General features: G+C 36.8%; 1 protein-coding gene across 3 annotated transcripts; it reads right to left on the minus strand.

Moving 5' to 3' along the window:
• Positions 1-2,136: 2,136 nt before the first annotated feature.
• Positions 2,137-8,714, minus strand: LOC105053750 (receptor homology region, transmembrane domain- and RING domain-containing protein 1). Of its 3 annotated transcripts, XM_073245733.1 has the most exons (5): positions 8,298-8,712; positions 7,926-8,168; positions 3,643-3,699; positions 3,304-3,519; positions 2,137-2,796 (listed from the first exon to the last, which is right to left on the minus strand). In XM_073245733.1, exons 1-5 carry the CDS (start codon positions 8,497-8,499, stop codon positions 2,708-2,710), a joined length of 807 nt encoding a protein of 268 aa, XP_073101834.1. In that variant the 5' UTR covers positions 8,500-8,712; the 3' UTR covers positions 2,137-2,707. The 3 variants fall into 3 exon arrangements, with proteins under 3 accessions (XP_073101834.1, XP_010933321.1, XP_029123182.1); XM_010935019.4 differs by having other exon boundaries at positions 3,304-3,699; positions 8,298-8,707; XM_029267349.2 differs by lacking the exon at positions 2,137-2,796 and adding an exon at positions 2,809-2,962 and having other exon boundaries at positions 3,304-3,699; positions 8,298-8,714.
• Positions 8,715-14,454: the final 5,740 nt, after the last annotated feature.

Genomic DNA, 14,454 nt, shown 5'->3' on the forward strand with positions numbered 1-14,454 from the left:
ATGTAAAATACCAGTGGTGAGGCCTGATGCTTTCTGGACTATCGAATCTCATGCCATAAAGCATGCTTAGGAACCATAATGTCATCACCAACATGTTTCAAGTATTTTGTCATCAAATTAATGCAAGAACGATTATGTCATACTAATAGGAAAAACCATAAGGATATACAAGTGTTCAGAATTCAATTTGGATTCTCCATTGGTTCATATATGGAGTTCCATTGGTTTAAAATAGCTAGGCAAACAAAAAGTTTTGCAAGCTTGATAACCTAACTATAATGCCTGGAACTTGCCATGTATTTTTGTTGTTATAAATGGCACAACACATTCCTAATAAAGAGGCATCTATCTTTCTTCGGAGAGCGAATCTCTTTAGTACAAAAGCCGGTTGATCTTTCGAGAATAAGTTTAAAGAGAGAAGTGTCTTATATAAATAAGTTGATTCACCTAAACAAGTATGTCCAACCTTCGGAGACATCAGTTTCCTACCATTTTCTATAAACCTACATGCAACCTGTGTCTCTGGTTGCCACCAGTTTTTCTCTTTCTTCTGCCACCACACCTTTTCACATCATATTTTCTCATTTCATCGTCCATCCCATGCCGTGGGGCTTGTATGCCTCCTGAGTACCTAACATCTTTATTCCGTGGGGTTTCCCCCATTAATAGCCCCCCTCAGTCATATAATTGTGAATCATCATGAGAGACCTAATTCTCAAAAGAAAAGAAAAGTTGATTTGAGAAAAGGGGATGAGGGAAAATAGCAATAGCTCATTGTTGTCACTTACTGCTAAAATTTATCATACACCAAACTAGTCCTTTTTTTTTTGGTAAACCACCAAACTCGTCCTTTGCTGAAAACACTAGAATTGAGAAAAAAAGAAATGGATATACAACATTGGAGTGGGCAAGATCTCCTTAAAAATGTATTTTATATATTTTTTATTGCATTTAGGCCTCTTTTATCTCACGCTATGTATAAGATAAAAATTAACTAAAGATACACGCTAAGAGATTAAGTCTCACCATAATATAAGAGGAAAATAAAGTATTAACAAAAGTAAAGATGGGTTTTTAACATGCATAAAAAGAGAGCAAAAGCTGGTTAAAATATCAAGCCACTCAAAAAAAAAAAAAAAAAAAAAAAAAGCTTCTGCTTAGTTGACTAAAATTTAACTGATTTGTAGAATTACCCTTACTCCGAAATACTCCAAGTGAAACAACCAGAAACCAATTTCTCATTAATTTATTTTCACACTTTATATATGCTTTTCTTTTGTAATTTCCACAACCAACATCCTTTGTCATCCTTTCCTGTCTTGCACTTTGTGGACTCTAGCTTTTCCACAGTAGACTGGAGACCAAACATGGTTAACCGACCGACTTCCATTTCTTTGTATCAAATGTATTAGTTACACAAATAGATTGGTGTTTTGGAAGTATTGGTAAACATCAACTTTATTTCCAGATCGAGACGATACCGCTTGGAGGAGTCCGATACCTGCAATTTTAGTGATATAAGATATTTCTAGATTTGATAAGCGTGCCGAGAACCCTCGCCCAACTTAAAGTGGTTGAGGGCGGCTCGTTTTGAATGGAGAAAAATTTATCGGAATTTTTTGGCCAATCAAGACATTCCATATGGCTCAATTGACCGATAATTTCATCTAGTTTTATTTTTTGTTGGTTCATCTTTTTAACGGCAACATTTCGTCATATTCACTCCTTTCTCATGTCATTATTCATATTTATTTATTTATTTTTTAAATGTGCGACGCACATGCGGGTTTGCTGGATGATGCAAGGCTCCCGCCATTTAACCATCAAAGTAGAATCAACAGAAAAGTAGCAAGCCAACCGAAGAAAAGAAACAAGAAAAAATAAAAAAATAAAAAAGATAAAGATAAAAAAGGCAGGTCAACCAGAGAAGTTCCCATAGCAGTCCACTCTTCCCCCTCTGGCCAGACGTCCGAGCCTCCTCGGGCCTGGAAAGTAAACTCGAAGCCCGGCCGGATCAAGCTCAGGCCTGGCTATGTTTAGTTATGCATGGATCTGAGCCCGGCCCGGCCCACCCGATAAGAGCGGACTTACAGCCTCAGACAGAGGTAAGAGACTGCCGCAAAAGATTTATAACAATAATAATAATAAAAAAAATGAAGATTACACCAAACAGTAATTTTATACAGGCACTATATGCTGACGGCATAAAAATAGTCTCAATGGTATACTACGCTAAAAGCAGAGATCAATCTAGTGCCAGTTCTCGAGCAGCTCCAAATCAGTTCAACACCCTCTCATGCTCATCAAACCAAACACACGAAAGAAAAACATCCGCATCAGAATACAAAACCCGAGCACTCTCAGAAGTACACGAGAATACAGAAGATGCATAAATGGGTAGAATGATAAATAAATAAGAGCATGACGAAGCAAACTTGACAAGAAGAAAGCATGGGACAGATGCTTGGAGCTGCTCTCGGCTTTTGCATGCGTTGCCTGGTCAATAGAGAAGTGCTTGCTCTAGATTCGAAGCATACCCTTCTGGTCTTACAGAAGGCACGAAATTCCTTGAACACATTCCAAATGGAAGCGTTAAGTTGCCAATCTTATTCCACCTACAGATGCAACCTGAGTAAAAGAAGGAAAACCCGTAAATAGTTGCCATTGCTCAGACCAATGAAAGTTGATTTGCTTAAAATCAGGTAGCCTATTCTCCAGAGCTCATTTCATGCTTGCAAACCGGGCAGAATGTTCCCCATTTCGTCAGCCATGAGTCCACACATACTGCATGGAAATCTGTAAAGGAAATTATGTGTTAGTCTTGACAAGTGGGGAAAACGAATGCAAATTGCATCCTCTATGATTAATAAGCTTATAATGGAACTCGAGCATCAGGTAAGTAGTCACCTGAGTCTGGCCTCATGTAACCAAATTTAAATGCAGCAAGTAATTTTGCCAGTTCCTTATCATCAGGAAGACAGGTTTTGACTAGTTAATACTCAGGAATCGAATGATATTAACTAGTCCAAGATTTGAAGAACATGTACTATTTTAAAATTCATTATGCAGGAAACATCACATTTGACTTTCAGCAACAGTAGGATCTAACAGCATTAAACTCTGGTGAGAACCAAAGAGTCAAACCATGAAAAGTTGTAGTGTTACATTTATAAATGCCAACTGGTTTTCAGGTGCACACAAGCCCCTTGTTGTCAACCAACAACCGAATTAGCAATCAAGTTGGTTCAATTAACACAACTTTTCATTGAATGTATTAAAACTAAATACACAAATCCAGCTTACCATGAAGACAGGGAAGAACCCTCAGAGTCTCTCCATCTCTGTAATCCTCCAGACAAATGGCACAAGTTTCTGCCATGCGCTTGCTATTGACATAGGAAGTTTTGAATGTGAAGGAAGGAAGGAGTTCCACTGCCTGTCTATTCATACTAGAAGGTCGCTTATGGACTCCATGCCTCAGAAGCCGACAATTTCGAGCAAAGAGAAATGCTGCAAGAACTGATACTATGACAACAAGTGAGACAAAAGAAATTACCAACACTGTTCCAGCCGTCTCATCCATAGACGATCCTATACAGCATTCTCCTTCTTCACCTCGAGCAAATTTCTTTAGTGTCTCACCTGCCATCTTTGAAACAAATACTGCATGTATATGTATGCCTGCAGAGTCCCCGATCACTACAGCCAGAAAACAAATGATTAGTTGACAGGGTAAAAGAGGGACAAGAATCTGAACAAGAGCAAAAAATGTGCAGCATTACGAATGGACTGAAAGATGACCGTATTCCATCCTGGAGTCTAACATAGTTGCCATAAGACAAATATAGTGCAAGCAGATATCAGATTGTCATATCAACCCAAACAAGTTGAGATAAGTTTAGCCTACAAGGTTTACAATAAAGTCAAGCATAACACCCACACATAGATTCATTCAAGTCAATCAAACACTACCTGAACTAATCCATAAATATGGCAAATCAACTAGTTCCTGACATCAAAATCTGGCCAAGATTTAGGACCGAATGCCAAGCCATCTCAATGATATACACTTCATGAAGCATGACGAATAAATTAAGAATATTAATCCTAACAACCTATTTCACAGTCGATATGCACATGGATTTCACATGCCACTATTGGATACCAGTGTCCAACATGACAGGTTATCAAAATCCAAGTATGGCGACACAGGGGTTATAGATCTATGTACATATATATATATGCATGCCATCATGTGGCTTATGTTGCTGACATACATAAAGTTATGTATGCACTATATGAAATGTTTGCAGGTGCCAGACACTGCAAAACAGAAACCTGTTTGACTAGATTAACAAAACAGGATTCTCAGTTTATGCTATATGAGACTCTTGCAGCTAAAGCAAACCAAAATAAATGAGATAAACAGGAAAATTTCACTCAAAAAAAAAAACATTTGAAAACAATGAAAAGTTAAATTCTTTGTTTATTTGCAACTTATTGAGTGGTAACGATTTTGATTGGGTGTATCAAGTGGAGAGAAACTACCAATTCATAAATTTAATTTTACCAATGTGCTAGCATGACTTCTATGGTGGACTCTGAAGTTTCCTAAAAAATCTAGATCAGTTGCCTTTGGTCCAACTTCGCAATGCATGACTACTTCTATTAATTTTAAGGGTCATTACGGCTAGGTTAAGAGCCATCTATGATCATTGGAACCTTTTTTCTGGTGCATTTAGAAATGGTTCAATGTGGAAATGATTTCAAATAAAATAAAATAAAATAATCAATGTGCTTAGCCTTTTTTTTTTTTTTTTGCAAAAACCTATAAGCGCATGCGCATATGAATCCATCAATATTGTTTTGTTGTGAACTCCACATCTGTCCTCTTTGCCTTCCTTGCCTTGCTTCCACTTTCAACATCTCTCATTTACCACCACTGAATTTGTGATTTCATCACCCCCTACATACAGACCATTTGCATCATAATCTGTTACAGGAACATCTATTTTATGATTGTTGTTTTTTGCAGAAATTGGTAAAACTTGAGTTGTTTTATCCATCTTCATGAGGACTGTCTATAAAAAAGACTTTTCTGTCATAAGTTCTTTGAATAATAATGGAAGGTCTGTTAACCTTAAACAGTATATACACTTGTTCCATCAGTGTAATGTATCTCCTTATATTTAATCCCCAATATTCACAGTCAAACTGCCATAACCTTCCCTAACAAGATATCCTGCACATATAACCTAAACAGTTCCAAAGCCAGGGGGGGAATGAAAAACGTATATTCACACTTAGATTTATAAATCCAGTCTCTTACACACTGATCCCCAACCCTTACATCTTATTCATTTATACTACTTAGAGATATTCTCCCATTATCATTTTTGCCGATGATTAGTACCTCTGTGGTCTTCTGTCTTTCCGAAAAGGTAAAATTATAGTCCAATTAGACCTTCCATTAGACTAGAATTTACTCTTTCATATTAGATTTTGCTTTCGACGAAGAAACAAAGAGGCTGTCCAAAAGTTGATCACACCAAAATCAACTGTTAGATAATAGTAACAGTATTTGAAACTTATTCAAAAGAGACTACAATTCCAGCACTTGATGGTCAGAATAACAGCATCACTAGCAAACTTCATGAAAGTTAACACTCACATAACATGTGTCATTTGGTTACACCCTCATAGGTTTCGAACATGAATCTTTTGGTTCATGAACCTATAAGAAGGAGAATACTTTATTATAACCATAGGATTATTCCACTTTCGTTCAGCCTTCCCTAATGCTCCTGAAGAACATAAAAGTCATGAATTACTCCTTCAAATTTTTTTTCCTTCAAATTACAAATGCTTTCATGTCATGAAATGAATTCCTATTAGATTATAATAGAAAAAGTTTCTTGGTTGTACAGGTCCTAAAACTTAATCTCAGAAATGAAATATTTACCTTTTACTTTTATGCCACAAATTTAAACCAAATAACTGCATCATGCAATACAAAAGACAAGAATACATAGCTATAAAAAAGAGAGGCATTTTGGTTAGTTGGCAGTCATGAATCAGATAAACTACATTAGGCTAAATAAAATATGGCCCCACAAGGTAATTAACCTAATCCACGATTAATAGGGGAAAAAGGTTAGCAGTTATAAGATCTTTTACTTTAAGCATTAATACAAAAGATTGTTTATGGTCATCTCATTATACTGCTGACAACGTAGGGCTTTGAACAGGTGCATCCAACCTAACAACTCTAAAGGCTCATCAAATAAATGTCACGCTTGAGCTCAAAAGTTAAGTGCCATGATTTGGCTCCCGCTACATCATATAGGCATGAAGTAATCGGTGCTAGGCTTGGGCTTAAATAGCCCAGAATATTAGGCGATTAATTTTCCATTGTTAGAGGCACCCTTTGCAATTATGGCTCAACCTTTCAAATTACCTTCAACAGAAAAAGAACTTGAGATGATATTTTAAATGTTTACTTATTCAAGTCATAAAAATCATAAACCTGAAAGAATTCATATAATTCAGAATGGGAGTCTTGCATGTGAAAATTCTTACTAGGCCCAATTCATAAAAGGCGAATCACCGAAGTTTAGCTTGATATTGATGTGGTAAATAAAGCTTACATGTTCATTGTCCAAAACAAGTTGGGTTCTGCTAGATTGAATATTGTCACCTCCTATTCAGATTGTTTCTGTTTTAAAAGGCTTTTGATAAAATCTTAGCCAATGTTTATTAAAACTGATTAAGGATTTGTCACAACACCTGGGGTATCAATGTGACTTCTGTAACATGTGTCTCATTATACACTGAGATGATACTATAATATAGAATATCCTCGACTCCTTCAGGTGAATTCTTGTTTTCTTAGATCAAGCTTTTGCAAGTAAATTTATATATCTATCTCTTTTTCCCTCCTTTTTTTTTTCTTCCAACAGCTCTAATTTATGCATCTTAGTAAATATGTTGGATCAATTCATGGAAAAGTTTAGTTATCCAGCCACACTAACTCTGTTTAGTTTGTACTAGAGATAAAGATCCAAATGATTTAAGGCAACACAGAATGACAATGAAGTACATAACAAGATGAATTAAATGTTTTGACAAGCTGCCAATGCCTTTTTGACATAAAACTATAGAAGATGATATTCATGTTAAAGCCACTAAGATTATCAAATCTCATGCATCACCACATGTTCCATAACTTGATCAACATGAATTTTTAAATCAGATAAGACTTATGACAAACCAAACCTCAAAATGGTGCGGATATATGCCTACTGCAAAGCTAACAAACACCCATTCTAACAAAAACTTGAAATCTAACACTAAATCCCCTCCCATCAAGAATATACTGAGTCACGCTTGGACATACTTCCTACTAAATACCCATTTCCACTCCAAAAATAATCTTACCTCTCCCCTGACAAACGAACATATGTCAGAAATTCTCACCATCTCAAGGTCTGTTTCAAACCAATACATCTCCACCACCATTTTCCCAACAGCACCTGAATAATCATTAACCATCCTGAGAATTTAAACATCAACATCACTGTCTCAACATAAACAACAAACTTATTCCCGTGTCTTTCACTCGATAATACCTTTTCAGGTTTGTGTAAATATATAGATGAATTATTGAATTGCAAATTCAGATTAAAGCATCCCTTTACCTTAACAACGTATTCGCTTAAATTATGAAACAATGCAAAACAAGATTAGACATACCAAACCCGAAATTAATGGGTTAAAAATCCAATTACGTTTTAATTGCCAGGCAGCAACGTGGAAGCCACAGAAAAGCAATGCGTCGGAGAGATCACTCCATGCAAAGAAGCCCAAACAATTTGGGGAAAAGATTATACAGGTGAAGCAATAAGAAAGACAACTTATTTACTCACTCGAGTACAAGCTGCCCTTCTCGAGGTCGTCGTAGATGATTGCAGCCTGGTATCCAGCATCCTGAGCGATCCTGACCTTATTCTCGAAGCTGCAAACACCTCTCACGATAAGAACAAAATCGGAATGCGCCGGAGTCCCGCCTCGTCCTACAGCGGTCCAATTGCTCCGGATGGGAGAGCAAGCGTCGATAGGATCGGCAATGTGCAGAGCTCCACAGACCCCAGAGCCACGAACAGGAACAGCTGACAACAGGCAAAAGAGGGGGGGGGAGAAAAATGAAGCGAAAAATCAGGCATTTTCCTAATCTTTAGAAGGGGGGAGAAAGATTTGGAAGCCCTAACCCTAGAAGTAGGAAGGAATTGGAGAAATACCGAAGCGGGCGGGGGCGTCGAGGAAGGTGAAGGAGAAGGACTTGGCGCGGAAGTGGACGAGGGCAGCGGAGGGGCGGAGGAGGGAGGAGAGGGCGAGGAGGAAGGAGGAGTAGGAGACGAAGAAGGCGGCGGCGGTGGAGGGTTTGGCCGAGGAAGAGGAGGGGCGGAGGCAGCGGCACTGGGTGCGGCGGCAAGACTTCATCTCCTCATCTCTCTCTGTCAGTGCTCGTAATCGTCGCCGTCGTCTCTCTGCGATGTGTCCGCACCGCACCGCAGGGAAATGAACAGGCAATTGGTAAAGGCCAGCAGGCCGGATGCATTCGCGAAGGTGTGAGGATCACGCTTCACAGCATGTGCGTGCGTATGTATACGTATATATCACGCTTCATTCGTCACCCACAGCGTGAGTGTCGGCGAACAGGAGAGTCGATGGGAGTTACACTGTGGATCATCATTACAGACGTGGTCCATCTTATCAGTGGGCGGCAAAGCGATTCATCCAAGATAAGGAAGCAAGATACAGGGCTTGCTCACGGGAAAAATTTTTCTTGAAGTAATTTTTTAAAACATAATTTTTTTAAAATAAAATTTTAATATATTTATTTAATTTTATAAAATAATTTATATTTAAATAAATATTTAATTTTTTAAAAAAATTATGTAAAATATCTATTATATTTTTAGTAGATATAAAATCATACATTTTTACTTATAAATTTTATATAAATATAAATATAATATTTATATTAATATAAATATAATATAAATATATTATAATATAACATTAGATCATAATAATTTATTATATTAATATAATACTAATATATTAATATAATATGAATATTTTAATATAATAAATTTATTAATATAGATATAAATATAATATTATATTAGTATAAGTATTATATTAATATTAATAAAAATATTATATTAATATAAATATTAAAATATAATAAATATTAATATTATATTTATATAAATATTAAGATAATATTAATATAATATTATATTATTATTCAATATTTTATCCTAATCATTCATTGATATTTATTAAATTTTAGTTATAGATCTTAAAAAGATATTTTAGAAAAGAAAAAAGTACCACCACTTTTCATGTCACAGAAAGTGCCAAAACTCACCACCCTCATGGATTTTCACTTCCCATGAAATGTGGAAAGTGACTTTCCATAGAAAGTACTTTTTTTACTCTCTCTCCTCTTAAAATTTTAATCAAACAAGAAGCCTTTTCTTCACTTTTCACGAAGTGACTCTTCCTCTCTCCATTTTCTGTCAACCAAACGAGTCCATAGAGAACGATGATGAGATTATCATATCATAAGGGATGAATACTGCAAGAGGCTGACCTAGTTTCATACTAGATTTTTTTTTTTTACATCTTAAAGAAAAAATCTAGAAGTCAAATAGAGATTGAATTTATCCTACCAATGAAGCCTGTAAATTTCATAATTAAAATAATTAAAAAAAATAAATTATATCGATAGTTCTTAAACTATATCGGATTTTTTTAAATGATCCTTAAACTACAAAAATCTAAACTTCAGTCTCCAAACTTTCTGAACTATTTTAACGTTGCCCTTCCGACGATTTTCAGCGACTTTCTCTCACCAATTTACTTCTTTTGTCCTGAATCAGTGCTTACGTGGACAATCAAGCTCGATTGATATCTCGTATGAATCACAAAGCACCCCAAAAAAAGAATGAAGAAGACTACTATATACAGGAGTCTTCTCCTTCCTCCAGATCGACCCATCTACCAGCACCCTCGCCCGCCCCGGCGCACACCCACCCCCCACCCGCCCCTGGCACCCACCCTGCCGCACCCCCTCCGGCTACACGCCTGCCCCAACGCCGGTGAGTTGTGTGCTGGTGCCCCCCCGGCCCCACCTCGCTCCTGTGTGCTCCTGTGGTTCCCACTGCCACCACCTCCAATGGGTTCTATGCCCTCCCCACAAGCTCAACAGGATGGGAGACGACCACCTCACTGCCCTTCGCACTGTCATGCCACCTCCTAAGTCCGACGCATACGCGCGCTCTCTCTCTCATCTTCTACTAATTCTATCCATGTTTCCTTATTTGATGATGTTGTTTTCGGCCGCAGGGGATCAGGCCTCCATCATTGGTGGCACCATCGACTTCATCAAGGAGCTCGAGCAGCTCCTCTCCCTTCATGCCAAAAATGGTAGTGCACGTACACTGGCGTCGGAGTGGATGGGGGTGTGGCTGGAGGGGTAGGCTGGAGGGGCGGGCCTGTGGGAGTGGGAACCATGGGGGTGCGCTAATAGCGGCCGATGTGGGTGGGGGGGCAGAGAGAAGAAGAAGAACAGAAAAAAAAAAGATCTAGTCAGCACCAGTGCCACCTCTTCAAATGAACGAAGCTATGTAAGTACCGGTGACTGTCACATAGGATTTTCAATACGAGAAAGGTGTCAGAAATGGATAAAGAGCAACATTAAAATGGTTCAGAAAATTCGAGAACTAAAGTTTAGATTTTTGTAGTTTAGGGATTATTTAAAAAAGTTCGATATAATTTAAGGATTACAGGCATAATTTATTCTTAAAAAAAGAAAATAAAATACACATCTAAGAGAAATCGTTCGTGATTGTCCATATGCTCTTTCTTTCTCATCAAATTTCTCCATCCATTATCTTTTTCATCAAGCCATTTCTCCCATCTGTAAGGTCTTCTTCCCGAGTATCTTTCTCCTCTTCTAAACCTCACGCACCATCTCTCTTATCCATGAGATCTTCCTCGAGTCTCTTTCTCCACTTCCAAATTCTTTTTTTTTTCTAAGATTTGTGTATTTAAAAGTTCACGAAAATTATGTATTTTTTTACTTAGAGATATGCTTTAGGACACCGAATAAATATTTTATTTGGTATGCATCAACTGACTATATACTGTATATTGATGGATATTAAGTTCGATAAATTATATATCAATTTATTTGTAAGTATATATTAGGTCGTTAGTGGATGTATATCATAAAAGCTTACATTATGTATCAATAAGCTATATAGTGTGTATCATTTATTCATGTACTGTATACTGATGAGTGATACATTCTGAAAATTATGTATTATTTTATCTAAATATATGTTATTACACCCCGAACCCAACAGCCGGTTCGGATACGTGATGGCTGCACACTCCTTAGAGCATGCCCTAAAGAATATGCAAGGCCAAATTAAATCATTACAACCTTAACATCCATAATAATTAATTTCAACAATAATTTATAAAATCTTGCATAATTACAAATTAATTTTTTTCAATTCTCTGATCAGATACTATGACACTCTATCTATACATCTGCTCACCCGCAATCCAAACCATAGTCAATCATGAGCATCCTGTATCTCTGAGAAGAAAAAGAAAGATGAAGAGGTGTGAGCTTTACAGCTCAGTAAGAATTCCTATATCACACTGATATAGTAATATAATCTGAAAATAAGGATAAGCAATGAAACATAAAATCTCATGTTGAATATTCAGAATACTACAAACATCCATAAATTTTTTGTCTTGTTAAAATAGATGCATCATCATATGTTAACAGGTGAAATACTTTTGTTCAACAATTGTTTCATATCTTATCTTTCATTTCTCTTTTCATAATCACATGATTTTTAACATTTTTTTTTGGCTCTGGACTAACCAAGTCTATACCTCAGTCATCATCTGAATCAATTTTCACATAAAAGGCTTTCAAGGCTGTCCCAGGATAAGCTCCTGGCCGGCTGTCCCACGTACGAAAGCCCGTAAGAGGCTGTCCCAGGCATAAGCTCCTGACGGATTATTCCAGGCATAAGCTCTTGACCGGCTGATCCACCTGTAAAGCCAGTGGGGGCTGTACCAGGCATAAGCTCCTGACGGGTTGTTCCAGACATAAGCTCCTGACTGGCTGTTCCACATGACAAGACTAGTCCATACCATATATCTCTTTCTTTTCATTTAATCATTATGTGTTGATTTCATCAAATCAATTCCGACTTGCATTATGATCAATTTAGATATGTCATATCCATATAATCAAGCCGTCAATCTCTGATACATATATATTGACATAACATACTCATGCTTAAAATCAAATAATAGTATCTCAGATATAATAAATTTATCGATCTTAAATTCGACGATTCAAAACCAATGACGCAAGATCAACGGTAAAATAGCATATATAATAGTGATCATGTACAGGGATCTTACCTTTACCAGTGACTGATCCAAGCATAGAAATTAATGTTCTTCTTTGATTTATAAATTTTGGAAATAAGATATTCCACTTGACATCTTATGCAGACAATCATATCTCTTCATAACCCTGATCAAATATAAAAATCATATATAGAGAAAATTACTGATAATCGATCTTAATAACACAAATTCAGGATTTCTCCTAGGATTAACCAAAATTAGGATTTGTCTAAGTATCTGGATCTTCCACTGATCCATAAGACTTTTAGAGAGAGAAAATCCATGAAAAGAAAAAAAATTTTAGAGAAAGAAAGTAGAGAGAGAAAGAGGAGAGAGAATCTTCGTATCCTTCAGACGAGACAATTCATGATCGAGATTATCAGAGGTCCTATCATGATGACTTAATATGAATTAACCATGATCAGATGCTATAAATTTCAAATAAAGATTGGACTGGGATCCAACCTACTGCACAAATTTCGAAGCAATTTTAAGTCATCTTATTTTTATCTCAAGTTTATCCTAGAGTCCATGATGCAATCAGAGAGAGAGAGAAAAACCCTAGAGAGACAAAATCCATAAAGAGAGAGAAAAGTCTAAAGAGAGAATCTAGAGAGATAAATTGGAGAGAGAAGGTAGAGAGAGGAGAGAGGAAAGAGGAAGAGAGAGAAAATTCTCTCTTTTCTTCATTTTTTTTTATTTTTTTTCTTTTCTTTTTCTTTTTCTTTTTCTTTTTCTTTTTCTTTTTTTTTTTTCTTTTCTTTTTCTTTTTCTTTTTCTTTTTCTTTTTTTTTTTTTTCTTTTCTTTTTCTTTTTCCCACGGCCCTCTCTTGGGCCGAAATAGGAGAAGACCGACGAGGTGCCCCCAGTGACCCAGGCTCCGACAAGGTGGGTGGCATCCGGTTGACGGCAATAGAGCAAGGCCGACCGACGGTGAGGTTCGATTGGTAAAATTTTTTTTTTATTTCTCAAAAAATAAGGGATCCATCCTCTTTCTTCATGATTTTCGGTCATTGGCCGGTCACCGTTAGCCAAGCACTCAAGGGAAGAGAGAGAGAGATGAGGATCCGATCTCGGGGATGAGACGTCGCAACCAGCGGTGCCAGTGGTCGAAAAAGAGAAGAAAATATTCTAATTGAACATGGGTTTCATATTTCATAAAATTTTCAACGATCCCGATGGCCGACGAGGAGTCTAAAACTATGGGAAGAAAGAAAAGAGGGAGAGGAAGAAAGATTGAACCCTTACCTAAACTCCGGTGGCCTCTTCAACCTTCGATTTTCGATGAACACAAGAAGAGAGTGCCGCGGCTTCCAAGGAAAAAAGAGAGAAATTTGAGCTCAACGATCGCCGGTGGAGGCTCGATAGGGAGAGGGGAGGCTTATTTATAGAGGGTCCTATAGTTTCAAGAGTCCTAGAACCCTTCTCCGATCGGGATTCATCGGAGAAGAAAACTCCCATCGGGAGTCTTCTTCCTATTTTTTATTTTATTTATTTATTTATTTATTTGTATGGGCTTTGGGCTTTTGGGCTTGGTCTAGGGCCCAAATGGGCCAGGTGTTACATTCTCCTCCCTTCACATAATTTCGTCCTCGAAATTAAATTATGTCGTTTGAGATACATATTTCAAAGTATACATTCTTCATGTCATTCTCAAGCTTTTAATACTCTGCCTTACATAATATTTGTTTCACAAGATTTTGATATAATAAAATTATGTGAGGTCTCAAACTCATTCTCTTCATACTGATTCTTTTTTTTTTTTAAAGAACAGTAACATTTTAGACTTGTATTAACATACCACAGTTATTTGTTCCAATACATTTCACTCGAAATTCATAATTATCTCAGACTACCTATGATGGAAAAATAAAAGAAGATCTTCACAATCATCGATTTCTTTCTTCTCTTGACCTTTCAATTAATTTAATAAATAGACTT

Source organism: Elaeis guineensis, chromosome 11, assembly GCF_000442705.2.
Source record: "Elaeis guineensis isolate ETL-2024a chromosome 11, EG11, whole genome shotgun sequence".
Classification (NCBI taxonomy): Eukaryota; Viridiplantae; Streptophyta; class Magnoliopsida; order Arecales; family Arecaceae; genus Elaeis; species Elaeis guineensis.